At 39.2% G+C, this 24,639-nt stretch overlaps 1 protein-coding gene across 1 annotated transcript in view; it reads right to left on the reverse strand.

The window, feature by feature from the left end:
- ABCB6 (ATP binding cassette subfamily B member 6 (Langereis blood group)) overlaps positions 1-24,639 on the reverse strand; it is a 1,916,984-nt gene that overhangs the window by 1,131,888 nt on the left and 760,457 nt on the right. Inside the window, exon 10 of the mRNA XM_044075230.1 lies at positions 7,412-7,537. Within this exon, the coding sequence (XP_043931165.1) occupies positions 7,412-7,537 (126 nt within the window). The remainder of the gene's footprint in view (positions 1-7,411; positions 7,538-24,639) is intronic.

A 24,639-nucleotide genomic window follows, 5' to 3' on the forward strand; every position in this document is an offset into this window, starting at 1 on the left:
GTTGTTCTTTTTATCTGCATTTACTGTATTTGTGTTTCTTCCTACTTTATTTTGCTTTTGAGTCATCTTAAAAGTACTCAACTGCATTTATTACTGCTTGGTGTAACTCATTCTAAGCATTTTAGTTTAAGCACTTGGGCTTCAGCCCAGATGTTTTACATTAAGAAGGTTTGTGGTCTGCACTGTAGTGGCAGAACAGGTAGCTTACATCCTTCTACGTTGGGAACTGCTGATTGAGTTAGTAGTAAGGTAGTAACTTGATTAAAGTGTAGCTATCATTAACTCTTTTAGATTAAACACTTGGGCTTCAGACCAGTTGTTTTACATTAGGAAGGTTTGTGGCCTGCAGTGTGGTGGCAGCACAGGTAGCTTACATCCTTCTAAGTTGGGAACTGCTGATTGAGGGCTCAGTGTCTGTTATTCTAAAAGTGTATTAGTTCTGGTTTAAGCACTTGGGCTTCAGGCCAGTTATTTTACATTAAGAAGGTTCGTGGTCTGCAATCTTGTGGGAGGAGAGGCTGGACTCTGCCCTTCTGAGCTGGGAATTTCTGGTTAAAGGCTTATAGTGCCTGCATATTTGAACTGTTTCTTACTGAAATTGATACACCTTGTTTGCTGTAGCATAGACTAGATCCAGGCCTGCTGAATCTAGCTTTGTTTGTATGCTTGTTGTTTGTTTGCTTGTTATTTCCCTGAAATGCTAATTCCACCCAAAACGTGGCTTTTCAGTGCTTCTGTGGATCCCTAGTGATATCTGCATTGCTTACTGTACTTACTTCCTTGTTTCACTTGAAAAAACGTTACTGTTTGTCGTTTTTGCATTTAAGTTACCTGTAACACAGTCGCAGTCTACACACTCAAGTGCGCTAGCCTCCTCTGTGTATTTAAAGTAATTTAATCTCTGCATTTCTGTTGTTTCTGAAAAAAAATCCTTGTTTCCCGCCTTTCTGAACTAGTCTAGTCCAATTTTCAGGCTTTGCTGAATCCAGGACTGTGGTTAAGGTTCCTGTGTTGCCCATATCATACTTGGATAGTTAGGTGGCCTCCTTGTTCACTGTGAGAGAGGAAACTCTGAGCAGCCTATCTGTCCCTGTAGGAGTGGTCCCAGCCCAGCAACTTGTAGCTCACTGGCCATTGTGGGCTAATTTCTATCCTTTTTGATCTCCCTGGTATAAAAACCGCTTAGCGCGGTTTTGCGCACCGCGCAGCGCTGTTTAGCTGCGGTTAAACTATTCCAGTCTCCATGAAGTCGGCACTTCAGTTTTTCACTTGAAACACTTCAACTCAGCACTAGGAATAAGGCAATTTAAGACCGGCACTTACTAAAACTCACTAAAACTAGCACTAGCTTATACTTCAGCCCTATACTCAGGAAGTATAAGGCTCTCTACTCATCCAATCAGCAATACAGTCCCAACCATCTATTCAGGCATGTTCAAGGGACAGCTTCAGGTGTGCTCTCCGGTCCAGCTAGTGAATCTGGGCATCCTGAGGCAATGTTACAATTACCTTATGTACACAGACAACCCCCTCCTCCTCCCAACCAACACAAACATATGAGAGAGATGCAGCTACACAGCCAAACTGGAGGCTAAGCTCTCTCAACCCACGACTGAATCACCCAGTCACAAGGAGATGGGCAACACTAGCACCACATTACTAGACTCACATAGACCATCCATAGCTGCACCAGAAAACAACTCTCAGAAACACGCAAAAACATACTCGGAGGCTCTAAATAAGAACCTACCTAAACAACAGAGACCTCCCAAGCATACACCCAAGCAACCCCCACCCCACAACAGAAATCAGGTAACACATACGTCACAACGTCAGTGTGCCAAGCAAGAACAGCCCCTAAGGCTAAATAACACACTAGTAATCAGTGATTCGATCATCAGGCATACAGATTTCCCACTCACTAGATTGAACAAGGAGAAGGTTACCGTAAGCTGCCTGTCGGGTGCCAGAATCTGCCACATAACACATGCACTCAGGTCATTCCACAACAAGTACAATTATGACTCTGTCATTGTACATGTTGGCGTAAATGACCTGAGACGCACCTCCCTGGACTACATGAAAAGAGACATGGAGGAGCTCTCTGACCATGTAGCCCAGGCTGGTATAACTCTTGTCTCAAGAGTAGAATCTTGCCCTCACCCAAAATTATGCCAGCATACGAAGAAAAAATGATCAGTTTCAACAACTGGTTAAACTACTGGTGTCATTCAAAGGGGATCAAGTACTTGTCAGCCTGGGACGACATGCTTGACAAGCCACGTTGCTTCGCCAGAGACGGCTTGCACCTGTCGCCCCTGGGCTTTTGAATACTGGCCAAGACTCTTGCCGCCCCAATACTGCCTTTTTTAGGCAAGGCTCAAAAGACAAACCCGCCTCCATAAACAACAATAATAAACAAAAACTGAGGGTAATGCTGCTCAACGCCAGAAGTCTAAACCTCAAAATGCACACACTCAAGGCTCTCCTTAGTATGGAAGAAATCGACATATGTGCAGTGACAGAAACCTGGTTCAAAGCTCCAGAGAGCACCCCAGCACTACCAGGCCACATCTCCTACCATACCTTTAGGTCCCAAAACCAGGACCGGAACACAATAGGAGGGGGTGTGTCCATATTCATCAAGAACACCCACTCCTCCAGGTTAGTAGCACAGCACACAGAATCTGAGACTATCCAAGTGCAACTGACAGCGGGTAAAATGACTGTTCAATTTATAGCTTGCTACAGATCTCCCACCTTGTCTCAGGACGCTCATGCAGCATTCCTGAGAACATTAGAAAGTATGAAGATTCTACCCAACACCATGCTACTGGGTGACTTCAACTATCCACACATTGACTGGGAAAATTACTCAAGCTCAAATGCCCTAGCCCAATGCTTCCTTGAGTTTATAAACTCAAACGCCCTTGAACAGCTGGTCACCACTCCCACAAGAGGTGACAACATACTGGACCTGGTCATCACCAACATTGGGAACCTATGTTCCACACCTGAGGTAAACTCGTCATTGGTAAGATCAGATCACAAATTAATCACACTGGACATCCACATCCCGACCCCCCCCAGTCAAGGAAATCAAGGTAAAAAAACTTCTCTAAAGCCAACTTCACACTCAAGACCGAGGTGGGAAGTTTCAAAGCTCCCAATCAAATGGAAAATGATGACCCATCGGCAAAATCATTTACAAATGCATTCTATGAACACCTTCAAGAATGCATGGACTGAGCCATCCCAAGTAAAACCAAGACCAACTCCTCAAAAAAGAGGAAGCCAATCTGGTGGACCCCGGCCATAAATAAACTTTACAACAGAAGGAGGAAACTCCTGCAAGATAGAACAAAATCCCAAAATAAGAAGGCATCTCTGATTAACATCAGTAAAACCTGCGCTCCCTCATTAAATCATCCAAGGCCACCTTCGAAAGAAAAATAGCCAATGACTCTAAGGATAATCTCAAGGCCTTCTTTAACTATGTCAAGAGTCTAGGGGCAAACTCTCAGATATGCTCCGAGCTAGTGCATAATGTCCATAAATACTCTGAACCAACAGACATTGCCAACATCCTGGCTGACAAGTTCAGTGCAAACTTCACCCCTTCCTCTCCACCAAAGGGGCTAGCACCCATCCCAGAAGAATGTGGTGCTCCAGATATCTCAAACACACAAATAAAGAATGCCCTTGCAAAGGCCAAAAACACAGCATCAATGGGACCAGACACTATCCCAGGTTGTGTCTTACACGAGCTTCAAAATGAACTAACCCCCCATCTCAAATCACTATTCAAACTCAGCCTCTCTACAGGCTATGTACCCAAAGAATGGAGTACAGCAACAGTCGTACCACTCCACAAAGGTGGTGCCACAACTGACCCTGGGAACTATCGCCCTACAAGCTTGACTAGCTTGGTCTGCAAAGCCATGGAACGCATTATCATGGAGCTCATTAACAGGGACATTGGGAACCTCCAGACACTGGACCCCACCCAGTTCGGCTTTGTTAAAGGCAGATCTTGCCTCCTGAACTTGGTCGACTTCTTCGAAACAGTCACCAAGGCCATAGATGAAGGGAAGGTGGTTCACACAGCATATCTGGACCTCGCTAAGGCATTCAACACCATCCCACACTCAGGAATCATAGACAAACTCACCAGTTTAAATATTAACCCCTATGTCACGAGATGGGTTGCCAATTTGCTCTCAGACAGAACCCACACGGTTAAGAGTGGCAGGCGCCATTGTCTGACTCTAAACCAGTCACAAGCGGAGTCCCACAGGGCTCAGTCCTGGGACCCCTCCTGTTCAGTATATATTTCTCTGAAGTACAGGCAAAGGCGGAGGGACTGTGGCTAACCAAGTTGGGTGCAATAACTGATTCTCCAGCTGACACAGACATCCTGCAAAAGGGTCTCTCAGAGACAAACACCTGGTTTCAAAGTCACGGCCTCAAGCTAAATGCCAAAAAATGCATAGTAATCCCATTTGGGAAAAACAAAGTACCTACAAACTACCACATAGATGGGAATCCACTAAGTACAGAAGAAGTAATTAGGGACCTGGGTACCCAAGTAGATAGCATGCTCTCCTTTGATAACCACATAGCCAAAACGGTCAGAAAATCCTTCTATGTGGCACACCTGATCACAAAGGGTTTCTCATCCAGAACCAAGGAGGTGCTTGTGCCCCTTTACTCCTCACTCATTAGGCCCATAATAGAGTACAATGCCCCATTTGGGATGTACCTCATTAGACACCTGCAACAACTAGAAAGACCACAGAAGTACCTCACTAAGAGGATTAAGGGCCTTAAACAATTACCCTATGAAGCACGACTAAAAAAGCTCCAGCTCTTCTCAGTCGGTTACCGTCTTCTCAGAGGTGACCTACGTCTGACCTATAGGGCCATGTCAAAACCTGAACTAATGGACCTGTTTCACCTCATAAAAACGAGATCCCTCAGAATCACTCGTTCTAGCTACTTGAACCTATGTACAACAATAAACAGGACATGCTGGAGGGATAGATTCCTGTCCCAGCGACTCCCCTCACTCTGGAATAGAATCCCAATCCATATTCGACAGAGCTCCTCTCTGACCCTTTTCAAGAGAAATCTTGATGAGTGGATGGGTAATCTTAAGTTCTACCCTGGGATCACTTCAGGAGCCCTGTTGACAGAGGCCCAGGTTACTAATCTAATGGGGAGGCGAAAGCCATCACTCTGTGGCTAGGCTTATAAATGCCCATGGGCAGATAGCCTAGTACTTACCTATGAACCTATGTTATTCCACATCTTAAAATAGAAAACATGAGACTAATAAAGGTTTGTAGACATTTACTGGTTTAGGCAAAGGAACGATTATTTCACATACTTGGGCATGAAAAGCATGTCAAATGAAACAGGATTAACAGCATTTTTAAAAGCTATGAATATACACCTTTAAAACAAAGAACAGTACTTAACCTTTACAATAGGCTAAGACAGCTGAAACTTTTCACCACTAAAATCCCCAACTAAGCATTTCTCCTTCACTCCATTTAAAACAGGAGAGAAGGAGAAAATATATTCGAGGAAAGGGTCTCATTTTGACGACCAGCTGGAAAATATACAGAAAGGATGTTTAATTTTTCTGGTTAAAATTATCTGTGAATATTTTCCTTAAAACACTGATCATGGCAGACAGCAGTTTTCTTATCAAAATCACTACTTACTACTTGTTTAGCACCTTCTATTACTTTGATTCAAAACAGAGGATCTTAGAAGCTAGGCTGCAATATGGAAGATTTAAACAGTGGAAAGGTGAGATTAGTGCTAGTATGCACACATGCAGTCCTTGAGGCTCTCACTGAATCAGACTATCAATTTTAGTTTTTTTTTTCTTTCTTTTTGGTTTAATACATCCGAATGTAACAACAAAATTATCAAAAGGTATGCAAATAAAATGCACATTGCAGGAAATGCAGAGATTTGTTTTTAAAGCTGCATGTCCTTGACACTAGACTTAAACTGGAGAATCAGGCTTGGACATGGCCTTTGAATTTTCATCCCTGTAGCAATGCTTTAGCAGATGTCCACTGAGAAGGACCCACTCACTCTGGCAATATCCAAAGCTTTGGATATCAGGTTGGATGGGTAGAAACAGATGAATTCCCACCTAATGTAGCAGTAACCCCTATTATGAACATAATAGTTTTAAAACTTTTAGTACTTGCTTGGGTACAGTTGAGTACCCTTAGAAAAGTAAATGGGGAAACTACATACAGTATGGAGAAAGGATGTTGGTATGCGAGTTGATATGTACGGAAGGACAAAAATACAGCTGCAACAAATGGCCTGATAGCATACATCAAAACAGAGCAGACTGGTTATTAACACCTGTAGCATTCAACTGAAGAAATTTCAGATGTTTAGCAACTGTACTTTATCTTACCCAATCTTCACCCTGTACATTTCAAAATGACACAAGGCTCATTAATGCACAAAGTGTCTGGACACTTAACGATCCCAAATGATACATTCACATGTTTTCTGCATCTCCTCCAAAACAGTTAGGTTAATCCTGCAGATCGGTCATTTGCTACTCACACACATTAACTTCCTTCTGACCAAATACACTTAGGCTAATCCCCCAGAACAGTTAAATGTTATTCATACTCACCACCCACTCCCCATTAAGGATGGTGCAATGAAGAATACAAGATTAATAATAATCATTCCTCACAATCAACACCTGTTTTGCACTGCTACAGGTATTTCACATTTCTACTGGAAGCCTGATACACGTCTATCACTCCTGCATACTATGCTGACCTCTTAAGAGGGGTTCCTAATTTCAGATCACTCTGTGTTAGTACCACTTATTCACATGGCCCTAATTTCAGGAATCACTGCATGGGTACCAAGTACCACCACTTTTATAAACTAGAAAACCTTGTATTCTTCAGCAGTTTGTCTTATCATGGCCATCTGCTCCATACAGGTTGTGTATGGCTTCTTATTCTGTGGCACATCAAGACAGCAGAGTTATGCAGACCAGCATCTCAAGACTTCTTTTGCAAACTCTTAAAAAATCTTAAGGAATGTGGAAAACCAAGTGGGATTCTGGGACATTTCTCTTAGCCCTGTATCTTGCCTAGTGAAAGACAGATGGCATCAGAAAATTAAAATCACATTATTCAACACATCACAAAAGTATGGTGCTGGAATATAGCAGGCTTCAGTTATGTGCAACATTCCTAACATTGTCTGAAGCTACAGCATGTTCTCCTAAGAGAAGACATCAAACAAACTGTACTTTATTGTTTCTTTTAGGACTAGCTTAAGGAGTACTTAAAACTTTATGTGCAAATTTAATAAGGAAGACAGCAATTCCCATCTGGAAACTGTCCCTTACCTGGAACTTGCTCTCTGAAACAAAGTAAGCACACAAAAGAGAACCTGCCAGCAGCCCTGATCCAATTATGAAGTTCTGCGTTTGGTTCAAAAGGGCCAGAGATGCATTAACCTTCCACTCAGAAAGCTGAAAAACATTAAACAGTTAAAGATTTCAAAAACAGGATTTAATTGCATTGCAGAAGGAAATGCATTTTCAGTACTGCTTTCAAGAGTTTATAAAATATCTTAGCAATTTATCAAACACAAGTTCAAAAAGCATTTTGTGGTTTCATCTAATAATGACCCCTCATACTGAAACCATAGAAACTGGCTGTAAACAATGCACATTTGCAGTCACTTAGAAACTGTCAGAAGCTGCCCAGAAGATAAGGACAGAAGTAAGATACAATACGAAACATGCAGCAGTCTCTTTTTTTTTTTTGAAAGGAAAACAAAAACAAAAGCAGTGTTCAGTATGACCATTTTTATGGCAATAATTTCCAGATGCCTGGATATCATTCTCTTGTAATGTCATAAACATCTGCCACTAATTAAAACAGGTGCAGAATTCATATCATCATATACAAATTATCAGTCTGTCATACGCTAGTTTCAGAGCAGCATAAACACTGGATGGCACTGGGTGTTAGGCTCTGCAGTGTCGAGTGAGTGTACTGGCACAGTGGTCGTGATCTCAGATCTATACCCAAAAGACTGAATCCTTTGTATACAATGCTATTTCCTAAAAGGGGCATTTGTATAATATAACACTACATTCAGTTCCACACACAGATTCTGATGCCCACCATCATGAATGTTTAATGTAGCAGCAAATTTCTGTACCATCCACATTCCAAAGCATTAGAACAGTCAAATTTGTTTTCAGTCACTACCTTCGTTCAGTAAGCAACAGAGATGTTCTTCAGATATTCTGTCCTGCATATAAAAGTTGACTTTCTGATCAGCATAGTCCACTTACAAATTTCAGTCACCAGTAAAACAGATACATGTACTGCCTTGTCTGCCAGTCAGCAAACTATTTCATTAATTTAAAAAGTGATAAAAAAGATACAGCAAGCTGAAATGCATTGACAAGTGCAGCTAGGAGGAGTTGGGGTGGCAAAATCAGTAGGCAGAATGAAAACCGTTTCCTAGAGATACCAGAAAAAATGTTGACAAAAATAGCTACAACTAAACAAAAGTAACGAAATAACAGTAGCAATAAATTAAACAATGACTATACTTAGAAACTTGAAACTTTTTTCAAATCTTATCTTGATGTCCCATGCTACATACCAATACTGTTGCTGCAGCATTATAAGCAGCTATTGGCATTTTTTGCTGTTGTTGTTGTAGATGCAATAAAAGAACATATTGATGATTTTTTTTTACGGTAAGCCTTCTCATTTGCATAATGCAATATACGTCCTCAAAAGTTAAGCTAATGCATGCTGTCACTGAAATACATTCAGAATCTCTGGACAAAATATCAGTAACTTTCTCAAAGGTTTGCAGTCACTGTCAAGTTTTAAATAAGTTGCATTAATCTTTTATATTTTTAGCTACAAAACAGTGCTTACATATATTTGTAAAACTAGGAAGCAGCTTCTGGAACTTATCCTCATTCAGTCTACCAGTGTTATCAGGTTTCCTTTCACAAGCTCAGCTGTACTGAACAATACACAGTAAAAGGAGGACAACAGAGGTAAGAAAAGAAGCTATAACAATCAAAGTAAGTGGGCACAGACTAGCATGCAGATTAGCATGGGTACCTTACTTTACAACAGGTAGTGTTGTGTGGGTGTAGCTGACAATTTGGGGTAACTGCTCCTAACTGGAGGAGTAAAATTCAGTTTTTGAAAATGCACAGTTTTGCGTGTTACTTGCAAGTTAAAAGGGGATGGAGTGTTCTGACGATCTATTAATTTTTTTTGTTTGAGTGTTTCACTGAAGCAAAAAGTTAAAAATGTGACCAGGGTTCAGATGGAGATAAGAAGCAACTACATAAAGAGATCAGCCTATGAAATATTAGTGTGCGCATGTAAGCTATTAAGTTGGACATATACCTTCAAAAGACTTGCTATGTATAAGTGGAAATAACAGCTTATCATAAAGAATATTCTTTCAATAATATAATGGAATGCAACTGGCCTTACGTGTAAAGACAAAAAACTGAATTATATTAAGAAGTGAAGGGTGCAGACAGCAATGTTACAGGAGACATATTTGTATAAAAATGAGTTTTGGAATTTGACAAAGAAAGGGTTACAGGGTTGTTATTCAGTAGAACAGTAAAGAAAGGAAAAGGGGAGCAATAAAACTGATAGCTAGAGAAGTTCTAAAAGTAACAGAAGACAAAAAAGACAATAACTGCAGATTTGTGGTAGGAAGGGGTTACAGGAAGGGGAGAAAGATTACGCTCTAGTATGGCACTTAAGAGACTTTTTGAAGAAACCATAAGCTTTTCGAAGTGAATATTTAAGAGTGGGAACTGGCACCCAACTTTCAGTACTGAGGAGGATGTATCGGGGGACCTAGAATGTAAAGCACAACAAAGGGGGGCAGACAACTGAAGGAATATATGAGAATATCTGTTATGGAACATCAAAAGACAGTAGCAGAAACTTAAGAGTTTATATATTATTCCCTAAGATGCAATAACTAGACTCCACTAGACAGAATTTAAATTTCACTAGAGCATGTGTATTTGAATGAAAACATTTGTCATACATCCAATAATTTTAGATAATGCACCAATAAAAGACTTAAAGATGCAGGGTAATAAAGTAAAAGTTAGACGTGGCTCTCTCTTACTTTTCTGTTATAAAAAGATGAATTTAAGAAAGGAGTAGTGAAAACGATTCAATTAAGTTACTAGGGAAAACAGAAACTTCTTTACAGGAGATGACTAGTAAGTGAGATAAAATGAAAGGTAAATTTAAAAACATGATAGAAATTAGAACGAGAGTGAGTATGACAGAGAAGTAACAGTAACTGGATAGAGGATTGACAAAGGTTACAGCATCACAGAAGAGGAATTTCACAGAACAGGAACAAATATTGAGTACTAAAGGATGAATAAGGGAGCAAAGGGATATGTGTGAGTTTAGAAAGGTTGCTGTTGAACACCTGTTTCTGAAAGCTCTGGAACACAAAAACATTTAGCACAATGACTTAGGCATCAGTAAACAGAAAGGGCTGATGCCAAACAGTGTGCCTATGACAAGAAAGATAACCTGAATACCATAGACATATTTTGAAAATTATATGAATACTTGTATAAAGCAGAAGAATATGGGACCAAAACAGGTGCACATGGAAATATTTAAGGAAGACTTAATTATACCAAGATTACAGGAAAGTAAGCCTCAATAATTAATAACTTAGACAGCAACAGGTGAGAAAAACTGATGTATAATTAATAAACATCAGAATCTTCAAGAACAGACAGTATTCTTGAGGAAGTTTGGAAGCTAGGAGGGAAAAACATGACAAAGATCTGGAAGGATTTGTTTAACAATATTTTAAAAGGGGCAAGGGAGGACCAGTACCTTGAAAGAAAGCCGTGGACTACCCAAGGAGGGAAATACCCACCGGAACCAGATTCAAATACAGCCATTTCAATTTATAAAGCATTTGTGTGTATAACAACTAACAGAATGGCAAAAAAGTCACTAAAATTGACAGATATGAATCAATGAGATTGTGTAGAGGGGAGGTAAGCACTTCAAATTAATAAAACGATGATGACCTATAGGGAAGCACAGTATAAGAAAAAGTGACTACAGTAGGTTGGTTTTGAGCTGGAAGGGGAAAAGGACATGAGTTAAGTGTGATACTTTGATGTTGATTCTCCCTACTGAATACGGTGGTTTAATGACTTAGTTGGATACTTTAGCACTCCAAAGTTAAAAGTCAAATACATAATACAATCAGAAGGTTAGAAATCAAATAGGAAAGGGATGATGATGAAATTGGAAGGGGAAGTTTAAGAAATAAGAAGCTAGTAGGATTTTGGATGCATGTCCTTAAGGAAATAAAACAGTCATACGGAATATTATATTCACCAAGTAGAAGGCACTTTAAGAACTAAGCCAAAAGGAGAATTGAGAAAGAATATTTTACTAATAAGGATGACTGCAAATAAGGGGATAGATAAATAGACAATAGGGGCTGGAATTTACTGGAGGAAATTAACTTCAGTACCAGAAGCAAACTAAGGAGTGAAAGGTAACAAGACTGGGGGAAAAGCTAAGCAGAAATTTGGAATGCTGGTTAGAGACTGCCTTCTCTACCAGAAATTGCTATCAGAGTACAGGCATGGAGAAATGGATAAAGAGTGTCATGTGAAAGACCATCTCTAATTGAGTTTTTAGTTGAGTTAAGAAGAAAAGGTGCTGTTAAAATGAGGCAAGTATAAAAATCATTTATATCTCTTAATTATCAAACAGTAACCAGGGGCAGAAAGGATAGGAAAGACAGAATAGAAAGGCAACTTACAAAAGAAAAGTGGGAGGTCATCAGTATGGCTTCCAAGTATGCAAAATAAACTTAGTATGAATAACCTTAACTTTAGGTTAGGTAATGCCTGTGGATACAGCTGATTATTTGGGGCAATTTTTCCTATCTGGAAGGTTAAACTTCATTTATTGAAGATGTACACAACTAGTGTGTTTGCAAGTTAACAGGTTATGGAGGTGTTCTGAAAATGTGCTTAGTTTTTGTTTGAGGGTTTTCATTAAAATAAAAAAGTCTTGAAAATGTGACATAGGTTCAAATGGAGATAAGAAACTGTATAAAAGACCAGCCTGCCAAACATTAGTGGGGACTTGTAACACAAAAGTTGGAAATATACATTCAAAAAAACTGTCATGCATAATAGGTGGGAACAATAAACTTATCACAATGGCTACAACTTTATCTTGGAAGATAAATGGCCTTACTGGCATAGGCAAAATGAAACAGTATTGAATTACACTAAGAAATATAGAGTGCAATTAGTAATGTTACAGGAGACATATTTAGAAAGAATGAGCACATGAATGTGATAAAGAAATTATTTCAAGATGGATATTTAGCAGAATATCAGGGAAAGGGGGAAAGGGAACTAATCATACTAACTGGAAGAGAGCTCCAATGATGATAGCACAGGAAAAAAAGATAATAATGGTAGATTCATAGTAGTAAGGATGGAGGATTATATTAGCATGTGTTTGCATTCCACCAAAAACTGCTATTTTTGAGCTTAAGAAAATATGGGGAGAAATAATCAGTTTTAAGCCCAAACTACTACTTATAGGTACACACTGGAATTTGATTTGCAACAGTGAGGATGGATTTGGGGGACCTAGAAGAGAAAACACAACAACAGAAGGTAAACTTCTGAAGAAATTTATGAAAATATTTTGTATGGAAGACACAAACTTAGTTGTAGGAATTTACATATTGTTTCAATAGTAGAAGAAGTGAAATAGACTGAAAGAAATTATATTTCACAATTACATGTGCATTTAAATAAAAGCTTTGACTGACATCCAATAACTATTTTGGATCATGCACCAATAAAAGCAAAGACAAAAATGCAGTTCAGGGTAATGAAACACCCACCTGTTAACAAGTGAAGAATTTAAGGAATGGGTCGTAGAAATTATTCAAAAGTTATTAGGGAATCCTGAAATTTCTTCATAAGTTATAATTATTGAGCAGGATAAAATAAAAATGGAGTTTAAAAACTGGGTAGAAATAAAACAGAAAGAAATATGGTTAAGTAATACAAATTATTTAGAGGTAATGCAGAATAAGGTGACTCTCACAGAACAAGAGAGAAGCAACTGCAGAGTGCTATGGACAAAATATCTGGATAATGTGCATGAGTTTAGAAAGATTGCTGTTAAGCAACGATTTTTTTATTTATTTTAACTTCATAGTGCACAAAAACTTTAACATAACAATTTAGGCAACAGAAGGAGGAAATGGTTGTTACTAGGCTTAGGAGCCTATAATAAGAAAATAAGCAAAGGTCCTGTAGAGGTGTTATGATAAACTGTATAAAGGAAAAAAATGTTGAAACCAAGAAAAAGCAAAAATTTAAATATTTAGACAACTTAAGTACACCAAGGTTAGAGACAAATGAGGGTCAACAATTAACAGTTAAGATAGGGGGAGATCAGATAAAAACAGTGATGTATAGTTAAAAACTGGAAAGTCTTCAGAAACTGCTGTTGAATTAGCCAATCTGTTAGCTGATAGGTTCAGTGCAAACTTCACCCCCTTATCACCAAAGGCCCAGTCGACATCCCCGATATTTATTCCATACCACACATCTCCATAGATCAAGTGTTAAAGGCCCTACCCAAAGCACCATCTCCAGCAACAACTAGCTTCGCTATTGAGCACTATTTAACCACAGCCTAATTACATGCTTCATTCCAGCAGAGTCGAGAACTGCTATTGTCATCCCCTTGCACAAAGGTGGTGCCACTACTGACCCAGGAAACGATCACCCCATTAGCTTGGCAAGTCTGATCAGTAAAGCCATGGAGCGTATCATTATGGATCTCATAAACAAGGACATAGGCAATCTCCAAGCACTCAACCCTACCCAATTTGGATTAGTCAGGGACAGATCTTGCCTACTGAACCTAGGTGACTTACATGAGACTGTCACCAAGGCTCTGCATGAAGGAAAATCAGTTCATGCAGCTTAAGTTGATCTGGCCAAAGCCTTTGAAACAATCTCGCACTCAGGCATCATCAAAAAGCTAACAACTTGGTGTTAATCCCCATCTCATCAAATGGGTGGCCAACTGGCTCAGATAGGACCCACAAGGTGAAAATAAGCGTCACCACCTCCAACAGCAGACCTGTCACTAGTGGTGTACCTTAGGATCTGTCCTGGGATACCTACCTGTTTGGCACCTACATCTCAGAGGTCCAAAGACAAAGGGCCTGTGGCTGCCCAAATTTGCAGATGACTAAGTTGGGTGCTGTCATTGATTCCCCAAATTATGTCAACATACTGCAAGAGGGTCTTACAGGTACAAATAACAGGTGCCAAAGTCATAGCCTTAAGTTAAACGCAAAAAAATGTATTATCATACCAGTTGGCAAAAACATGGTCCCTACTAATTATCACATCAATGGCAACCCCCTAAGCATACAACCTGTGGTGAGAGACCTGGGTACTCAGGTTGACAACAATCTCAAATTCGACCAACATGTGGCAGCAGTTGTCAGAAAAGCCTTTCACTTGGTTCATCTCATAAGTAAAGGGATTGCATCCAGAAAAAAGGAGGCTATTACCTCTCTGCACTCCTCCCTCATTAGACCTATAATTGAATATAACTCGCTGTTTCGTAAGTACCTCTCCAAACACCTGCACCAACTGGAAAGGCCACAGAAATACCTCACAAAGAGAATCCATAGCCTCCAACACTTGTCCTATGTGGACAGGCTCAAATCACTATCACTTTACTCGATATCATACAGGTTTCCCAGAGGTGATCTGTGTCTCGCTTATAAGGCAATATCGGACCCTGCCCTACTAGAGATGTTCCACATCCATAAGTCTAACTCCTCATGCATTACCTGCTCGATACGCCTAAATCTAATATACAACATAAACTTGCCTCTCCAGCAGGTTTTTTAATCTCCCAAAGGCTGCCCTGTCTCTGGAACAGACTTTCCATACATGTAAAACAGATTACTTTGCTGACCCTCTTCAAGCGCAATCTTGATAAGTGGATGGGAAACCACAAATTTGTCTCGGAGCTCCACCTTTGTCCCTCACTGACAGGGGTGACAGGTGCTGACTCAGGTTTCTTTTTTTGGGATAAACTCTTGGCTAAGCTTATAAGGGCACCAGGGCCATTAGCCTAGTAACCTCCTATGAACATATGCTACTCCAGTAAAGGCTTGGAGGAAATAAAGTGATAAAGACCTGGAAGGTTTTGTTTAACAGCATTTTTAAAGGAGGGAAAGCACCAACATCTTGGAAGAAAGCTGTGGTGGCTTTAACACCTAAAGTTGCTAAAGACTGACCAGACCTAGCTTCATATACACCCACTCCAATTTTAAACCATGGTTACAAATTGTTTGTCTATACTAGCTAAAAGAATTGCAAAGTTTTTGCCAAAACTACTAGACATGGATAAATGTAGCTTTGTGGAAGGAGACAAACATTTGACAATATTAAGGAAGCAGAAGTTAAGAAAATACTGTGGCTACTGAATCTTAATGCACAGAAAGCATTTAACAGTAACCTAGGAATTTATGAAAAGAGCAAAGGAAGCATTTGCATTCTCTGATACAATAATAAGGTCACTTAAGAGGATATATGATTTATTGGAGGCAAGAATTAAAGTGGGATGGTTCCTCTCTGATAAAGTTGTGTCTGAGTAGAGGAATCAGGCAGAGATGTCCTCTTGCCCCTTTGTTAGTTGCTTTATATTTAGAGCCACCGGCAAAGAAAATAAAGGATTCGGGGTGTAATTGGTATGGTAATCAAGAAAATTTGGCTGTATATGCAGATGATATTTTGTACCTCATGAATCCAGAAAAGAACATCTCAGTATTGCAGAACATTTTGAGACAGTTTCATATCTTTTTGGAATGTAAACTACGTACCCACAAATGAATTGGTTTAGCAATACCCAATATTAATAGGGGCAAATTAAGATGAAGTATTTAGAAGTATGGATTTAAAAGACTTCTGTTATAGCAGTTAAGCATATGTGGGAAAAGACTAAAAAGTCCTTTTCACACAAAAAAGCACACAAACACCATATTCTCATAAAAATATATATTAAACTACATTACAATATATTTAATATATATTTGTATAATATTGGTACTGGTGATTAACTTCATAATAAATGGGTAATGATTTCTGTATTATTTTTATCTGCATGTTTTACATAAAAGAATGGCATATTGCCTTGAGGACAAGCCTTTTTAAGGAAGTGATGCATGTATGATGGCTGATTCTGAAGAAGTTTTGGTTTAAGAATAAAAGCGGTTAACCGTCCTGCTTTATTCAATAAAAAACATGGGGAGGTACTGGAGTTTGCTTTTTTGTGTGAAAAAGAACTTTTTAAAATATTTATTGCTCCTCTAAGCGGGTTTGGCAGTATTTTCATTGGTTATTGGCACTCTTGCATAGTTCGTTGTATTTAGCTGGAAGAGACCAAACAAATGATAATATTCAGAGTACAGGCAAAGACAAAGGGATAGGGGAATCCTAAGAGAAAGACCTGCTTTGGTAGAGGTTTTAGCTGAATCTAGAGCAGAAGCTGCTGTCAAAAAAAAGGATAATTTGTAGGGCATATATTATATTACACAATAACTATAAGAATCAATCAGAAGAGGTTATAAAAGATTGGGAAGAGAGAATGGATAAGCATTTTACAAGGGAATAATGGGTGGACATATGTATGGCTCCCAAGTAAGCAACAAAGTCCAGAAGATACCCCAAGTAAACTTCAAAGAATTTTTCCTCATGTAGATGGCAAATGCTGGAGGTGTGATGGGGAAGTGTAGATAATTGTGAACATACATTTAGGGAGGTCATGAGTTAGCAGATTGTAAAAATTCCCTGCAAAATACTCTGTCAAAAATATTCAGTGAGCAAACGGGTATATAAAAGGAAATGATTCTCAGCTGGGACACAGGGTCTGAATTGCCTAGACATAGAAAGGCCTTGTTAAATTTAGTTCTGGTGTCTGTCAACTGTATTTGAAGTATTAAATATTGCAGTAGTGCTAGAAGAACTGGAAGTGGGATCTTTAGGAAAGGGAAGTCGCAAATTACATAGAAATAAATGGAAATTGTGGGAATACATGCAGAATAATGGTCAGCAGGAGAAAGGTTTTAGAGAAGGCAGGAATTGAGCAATTTGTGTATGTAGGATGGATCACCATCTTCTACTTTTGACTTTTCCCATTAAGGGTCACCACAGCGGAACAACAGTCAGCAGAATGATTGGCAATGGCGTTTTACAGCGTCAAGTTGCCACCCACACATGCCCAATCTTCCACAGAAGGCACAAACATGCGCGCGTGCACACACACACACACACACACCTAGGGCCAATTTAGAGTGTTCAATTCACCTGCAGCATGTCTTTGGGATGTGGGAGGAAATCAGAGCACCAGGAGGAAACCCACACAACCACAAGGAGGACATGCAGACTCTACACAGAAGGCACCCCAGCCAAGAATTGAACCGGAGAACTTCCTGCTGTGAGGCAGCAACTCTAACCACTGCACTACCACAACCACATATTTGATGTATATTGTAGGTAATTGAAAACATGTTAATCTTTTTTTCTTTTATACAATGTATGTTTGCCTATATCTTAAGTGATAATTTAATAAAGGTGTTACAAAATATATTTTACTTATTTACCGATTGACATTTACCAGGGAACTCCAACTGGGTAATAATTAATAATTTTTAACAGTGGCCTGGGGAGAAAACCTCTAGAGAGTTAAATAACATCAAATAAAACAGGAGTATAGATGCATTTAAAAAGCAGATATACATACAATTTGATAGTGGACTACATGGGATACAATAAAGCATGAGGAGACACCAGTGATGTAATAAAAAAAATACAATTAAATATGACAAACAGTATATATAAGGTATAAGAAGTATAGTCTACTATGCTAAGAAATAATAATAAAAAAGATCAAGGAAAAAACAAAAAAGTCTGAAATGTGTTCAGAACTCTTTCACTACTGCCAGAAGTTAAATAACTTCCATTTCAAAAAGTCCACACAGAAATCCAACCAGTGTGCAAAATCAGTGTTAAAAACAGTTTCACACACTTCAACCACATTAAATTGCTATAAAATACTTCAAAGAAATTTGCGGTGGTGGTGCTGTGGTAGTGTTGCCACCTCACAGTAAGACGCTGTCCGGTTCGATTCTCAGCTAGAGAGTCTTCTACGTGGAGATATGCGTGAATGGACGTACCTTCGTTGAAGGTTGTGCATCAGGGCTGGTAACTTGGCATGTAAAAATCAATTACCAACGATTAGCGGACCGAAGTTCTGCTGTGGCGACCCCTAACCGGGAAAAGCCGAAAGACACAACAACATTTGCTTGCCAGAGAGAGTAAAATCTCCACAGTGCATTCAAATGACTTAACTTGTGCTAAAACTGTGATCCACTGTTTAAAACACATAAAAGATGAAAATAAAGCAGAGTAAGAACAGTTAAGACAGGCACATTTAACTCATAGTTTTAACTGCTTGAGACAGCCCGTAGTATCTAACAGCACACATACACAGTGCACTTCTGAGAGAAATACTAAAAGTTTCCGCAGAAAAAGTAAAAAACATTTGTCAAAAAACATAGCCAAATAAAAAAAATTCCCACAGGAATTACTATAACACTGACATAAAATATTAAAATAAATATATTTTTAAAATAAACATAAAAAGAGAAAGAAAATAATAAATCTAATAATAAAACAAGAGGATGGGGGTACCAAATAGGGCTTACCTGAGCAGTACGCCAGAAAAATCGGCAATGAATCCTGTGGAGAGAGGCAGGATTTTCTTATTTGGATGGCAGAAAAAGACTGAACACTTACTTCCTGTGACAGCTGAAGGAAATGGTCAGTTGTCAATCAGTTTTCACAGGAACAGAGAGGGAGGGAAGTCTGAGCTTTTGAAAACTAGCAAGTAATGGGTTACCTTATCAGATAACTCAAAATGCCACTGAGGCAGTGGGAATGATGGACATCTGAAGAATTGAATATACTGTAAAGGATATAAAAGAAACGGAGGTAGGACCTTTCAGAGAAGGAACTAGGCATCAACCAATATATATCACTAGGTGAGTTGCAAACTGGCTTACAGACAGAACCCACAGTTTGAAAGTAGTGGACTCAAGTCAGACTGCCGACTAGTCACAAGTGGAGTCCCCACAGGGATCGGGGTCCTGGGTCCTCTCCTGTTTGGCATCTACTTCTCAGAAGTTCAGGCCAACACAGAGGGACTCTGGCTGACCAAGTTCACCGATGACTGCAAGCTGGGAGCCATTTCTAACTCCCCAAGTGATGTAGACATCCTACAGAAAAGCCTCACTGAGGCTGATGACTGGTGTCGAAACCATGGCCTTTAGCTTAATGCCAAAAAATGCGTTGTCATTCCCTTTGGGAAAAACTCAGTTCCCACTAATTACCACAATGATTGCAACCCACTGAACACTGAAGGTGTTATAAGAGATCTGGGGACACAGGTTGACAGCAACCTCTCCTTCGACCACCACATTGACACTGTGGTCAGAAAGTCCTATGTGGCACATCTCAATGCCAAGGGTTTTGCATCCAGGAAGAAAGAGATCATCTTCTCTCTCTACTCTTCCCTCATTAGACCAATCATAGAGTATAACGCCCCATTTGGCATGTACCTCACTAAACACTTGCAACAACTGGAAAGACCACAAAAGTACCTCACGAAGAGGATCCTAGGCCTTAACCACATGCCCTACATGGACAGACTCAAAAAAACCCAGCAGCTTTTCTCTGTCTCATATAGTCCATTAAGAGACGTATCTCTGCTTAAGCCATGTCTGACCCAGCCCTGTTAGAAATGTTACACCTAAAAAAATCCCAATCCCTCCTCACCATACACTCCAGGGACCTCAACCTCATTACCACAATCAACGGAACATGCTGGAGGGACAGGTTCATAACCCAGAGACTGCCCATGCTCTGGAACAGACTTCCCATACATGTCGAGCAGAGCATCTCACTGGCCCTTTTCAAGAGAAATCTTGATGAGTGGATGGGAAATAGAAAGTTCACCCAAGGGATCACTCCAGTTGCTCTACTTGACAGAGGCCCTGGGAACTAATGGCGGCATAATGTCAGGGCACTTCTATGGGATAGGCTTGTAAAGGCTCCAGGATTGTTGTCCTAGTACACACCTATAAAACCTATGAACACATTACATAGAGATAAACAGAATATGTGGTAACAATACAAGCAGAATAATGCTGAGGAGGAATAGTGATGTTTAAAGGAAGGCAAGAATTTAGCAATTTAATAGTAATGTTAAATGAATTAAAGTTGTTAAAAAGAAAATATAGGACTACTACACAAAAATAATGTTCCTATGGTTTGTTTTATTTTCTGTTAATGTATTGTTACTCATGTCACACTTGTGACGATACAATAAAGTTATTTAAGAAAATCTATATGCTGTGAAAGATCTACAAATCCCCAAAGACTCAACAAGTTTATCATTCCAGTGGGGTGAAAAAGAAGGCAGTTGTAAAAAATGGCACAGAGTAAAACAGATGTTAACAAAACAGGAGGTTTAAGACTCCACTGGGATGGAAATAAAGGACTACAAACAACTTATGTGTCTTTTTTCTGTGCCAAAACCTTAACATTTGATTGATACAATAATGCAAGACCCATGGAGACAAGTTCTTAAAGAAAAACATGACAATTCATCTGTGTTGTGCACTGAAGAACCTGAACAGCACATAAATGCCATAAAAGGGGGAGAAATAACTAAACTGTGCTCTACTTTTACACAACAGCATGTGGATATTTTTTTCTAAGCAGGAAAATTTGTTCTTGAAAGAGAAATGATTATGTTAATTGTGCAAATGACATTTTAAATCCTGATATATTTCCTTAATGCAGTGAACATTCATTAAAGTAAAATACAAGGAATTAAAATTAGAAATATTAAGAAAACTACAAGAACAGAATATGAACAAAGACAAAAAGTGGAGTACAACAGAGGAGATATCAGCAGAGGCAAACAATTATATTTACTCCTGTGGGTAACAACTGCTTTTATTTGGGAGGATATTAGATGAGACTTTTCTAAGTTGATATTCAACCCCCACAATGTAGACAAGATCTTGGTTCTTTATATTATTTGAAATTCAAACTTCAGAGTTTTCCCAACACCAGAAAGCCAAAATAAAATACCTTTGGTAAAGAAATATGAATACTGGACCAAGCAGTTTGTTAACAGTTGAGAAGCAAAAGAAAGGCCAGTGGCAGAGAGGTAAAATGGAAATGTTGACTACTTAATACTGAACATAAATAATTTCCTTATGGGAATATTCAGGTAAGAATCATTTAGACCCACAGCCACCAATCAGGTCCCTTAGTACAACAATGAAAGCACAGACTGCAAGATCATCATTCTGAACTGGTATCCACTTTTCACCTTTTTAGGAACCAGTGAAAAAAGGAACTCCTTCCCTCTTTCATTTACAATGATCCTTTATATATACTTTTTGGTTTACTGGAAGAGTAAAGGGAAAGCTACTCACTTGGGGCAAGGACTACAAGGTACTGACCCACAGGGATAACATGACCCATCTTTCTTACCAATATCTCAGCACCTACCTCAAAAGAAAGGCTGTTTGTACAACAGTGTTTTGGGTTTTCTTTTAAAGTAGTTTTGCTTTACAGCCTAAATGGTATCAGTCTTGTACTGATGTTTTTATAACTGTTGCCTTTGTTTAATACACATTTTCTGTATTATGGGCTTACTCCATGTCCAAGACTTACTACTAGTTTTCTCTGAAACATAGTGCTAGAATTGCAAATATTCATTCATTTTCCTATTTTACTCTACACCTGTGTATTCTTCTGTATGAAAACCAAAAATGAAATAGGAATCCAAAGCAGACTATTAATTTTATAAAAATCAACTAAGTAACTGGACTGGTGCTGACAGAGCACATCTTGTAGATGCTGCAAATAGTGGCATCAGAAAATAGCCAAGATGTATTGCAGTCAATATGCAAACAAATCACCAAGTGTTGTTCTTGACAAAAAATGACAAAAGAAAAGGTGTTGAAAATAAGTGATACCAGACTTCTAGTGGAAACTGATTACTTACAGTTTGCCAAACAGAAAAGAAAAATCATTCCAGACATATGATGAATTTTTAAACGCCTTTATTGAGTTATCATTTCTGAGACAGGCAAACTTACATTTATATAAAAGTAATCAAACCTTATTAACAAGTCCACTTTTATAAATGTTATACATCATATACAGTTATATATCATATAGTTCAAGCAGCATTACATCAATTGTTCAATTCCTCCTTCTCTTAAACCTCATTCCTCCTCCAAACCATTTGACTACATAATATCGTTCCTACAACTTCCATTTTTTTTCTACGCAATTTACTCCTACTCTTGCCTAAAGATCACACTTCCTGTTCTTTTATCTATGTTATAATATTTACTTCTTCAAGTACTGCTGGTTTAGATTTTGATTTCAATTTTGTAGTAAACGAAGAAAGAAATGGCAGAAGAGGACACCAGTACGCAAACACCTTCAGTAGTCACAAAATAATAGCGTATAAAATGTTTAATATCCGCTTTCGTCACACAAACTTCATCAGAAAAAAGGTATTAAACATTTTATACGCTATTATTTTGTGACTACTGAAGGTGTTTGCATACTGGTGTCCTCTTCTGCCATTTCTTTATTCGTTTTCTTGGTTGTGTTTGGCTTTTTTTGGTTGGTGGTCAGTTTTGTAGTAATTGATTTTTTGGAGGTAAGGTTGATAAAGGATAATGAGGGAAATGTACTCACAAGCGAGGAGAGTGTGTTGAGCAGATGGAAAGAGTACTTTAAGGGGCTGATGAATGAAGAGAATGAGAGGGAGAGAAGGTTGGATGATGTGTGGATAATGAATCATGAAGTGCAGTGGATTAGCAAGGAGGAAGTAAGAATAGCTATGAAGAGGATGAAGAATGGAAAGGCTGTTGGTCCAGATGACATACCTGTGGCAGCATGGAGGTGTTTAGGTGAAATGGTAGTGGAGTTTTTAACTAGATTATTTAATGAAATCTTGGAAAGTGAAAGGATACCTGAGGAATGGAGAAAAAGTGTTTTGGTACCAATTTTTTTTTAAGAATAAGGGTGATGTGCAGAGCTGTACTAACTACAGAGGGATTAAATTGATCAGTCACAGCATGAAGTTATGGGAAAGAGTAGTAGAAGCTAGGTTAAGAAGGGAGGTGATGATTAGTGATCTGCAGTATGGTTTCATGCCAGGAAAGAGCACTACAGATGCGATGTTTGCTCTGAGAGTGTTGATGGAGAAAGTACAGAGAAGGTCAGAAGGAGTTGCATTGTGTCTTTGTGGATTTAGAGAAAGCATATGACAGGGTGCCTAGAGAGGAGTTGCGGTATTGTATGAGGAAGTCGGGAGTGTCAGAGAAGTATGCAAGAGTGGTACAGGATATGTATGAGGGTAGTGTGACAGCAGTGAGGTCTGCGGTGGGAGTGATGGATGCGTTTAAGGTGGAGCTGGGATTACATCAAGGATCAGCTGTGAGCCTTTTCTTATTTACAATGGTGATGGATAGGTTGACAGACAGGAGTCCCCGTGGACTATGAGGTTTGTAGATGACATTGTGATCTGTATTGAGAGTAGGGAAAAGGTGGAGGAGACCCTGGAAAGATGGAGATATGCTCTAGACAGAAGAGGAATTAAGGCCAGAAGGACTAAGACAGAATATGTGTGTGAATGAGAGGGAGGCTAGAGAAATGGTGAGGATGCAGGGAGTAGAGGTGGTGAAGGTGGATGAGTTTAAATACTTGGGATCAACAGTTCAGAGTAATGGTGAGTGTGGAAAAGAGATGAAGAAGAGAGTACAGGCAGGATGGAGTGGGTGGAGAAGAGTGTCAGGAGTGATGTGTGATAGACGAGTACCAGTAAGAGTGAAAGGGAAGGTCTACAAGAGGGTAAGTGAGACCAGCTATGTTATATGGGTTGGAGACGGTGGCATTGACAAAAAGGCAGGAGTCCAAGCTTGACATGGCAGAGTTGAAGATGTTAAGATTTGCACTGGGTGTGACGAGGATGGACAGGATTAGGAATAAGTATATTAGAGGGTCAGCCCAGGTTGGAAGGTTTGGAGACAAAGCTAGAGAGGCAAGATTACGTTGGTTTGGACATGTGCTGAGGAGGGATGCAGAGTATATTGGGGAAAAAGATGCTAAGGATGAAGCTGCCAGGTAACAGGAAAAGAGGAAGGCCTAAGATAAGGTTTATGGATGTGGTGAGAGGACATGCAGGTGATTGGTGTGACAGAGCAAGATGCAGAGGACATGAAGAAATGGAAACAGTTGATCCGCTGTGGAGACCCCGAACAGGAACAGCCGAAAGAAGTAGTAGTAGTAATTGATTTTTTGGAGCCACCAGTATTAAACTTAAGGCTTTACTAGGTGTAGTAAATTCA

The sequence above is a fragment of the Protopterus annectens genome, chromosome 6.part0 (genome assembly GCF_019279795.1).
Source record: "Protopterus annectens isolate FY-2018-M chromosome 6.part0, PAN1.0, whole genome shotgun sequence".
Taxonomy (NCBI): Eukaryota; Metazoa; Chordata; order Ceratodontiformes; family Protopteridae; genus Protopterus; species Protopterus annectens.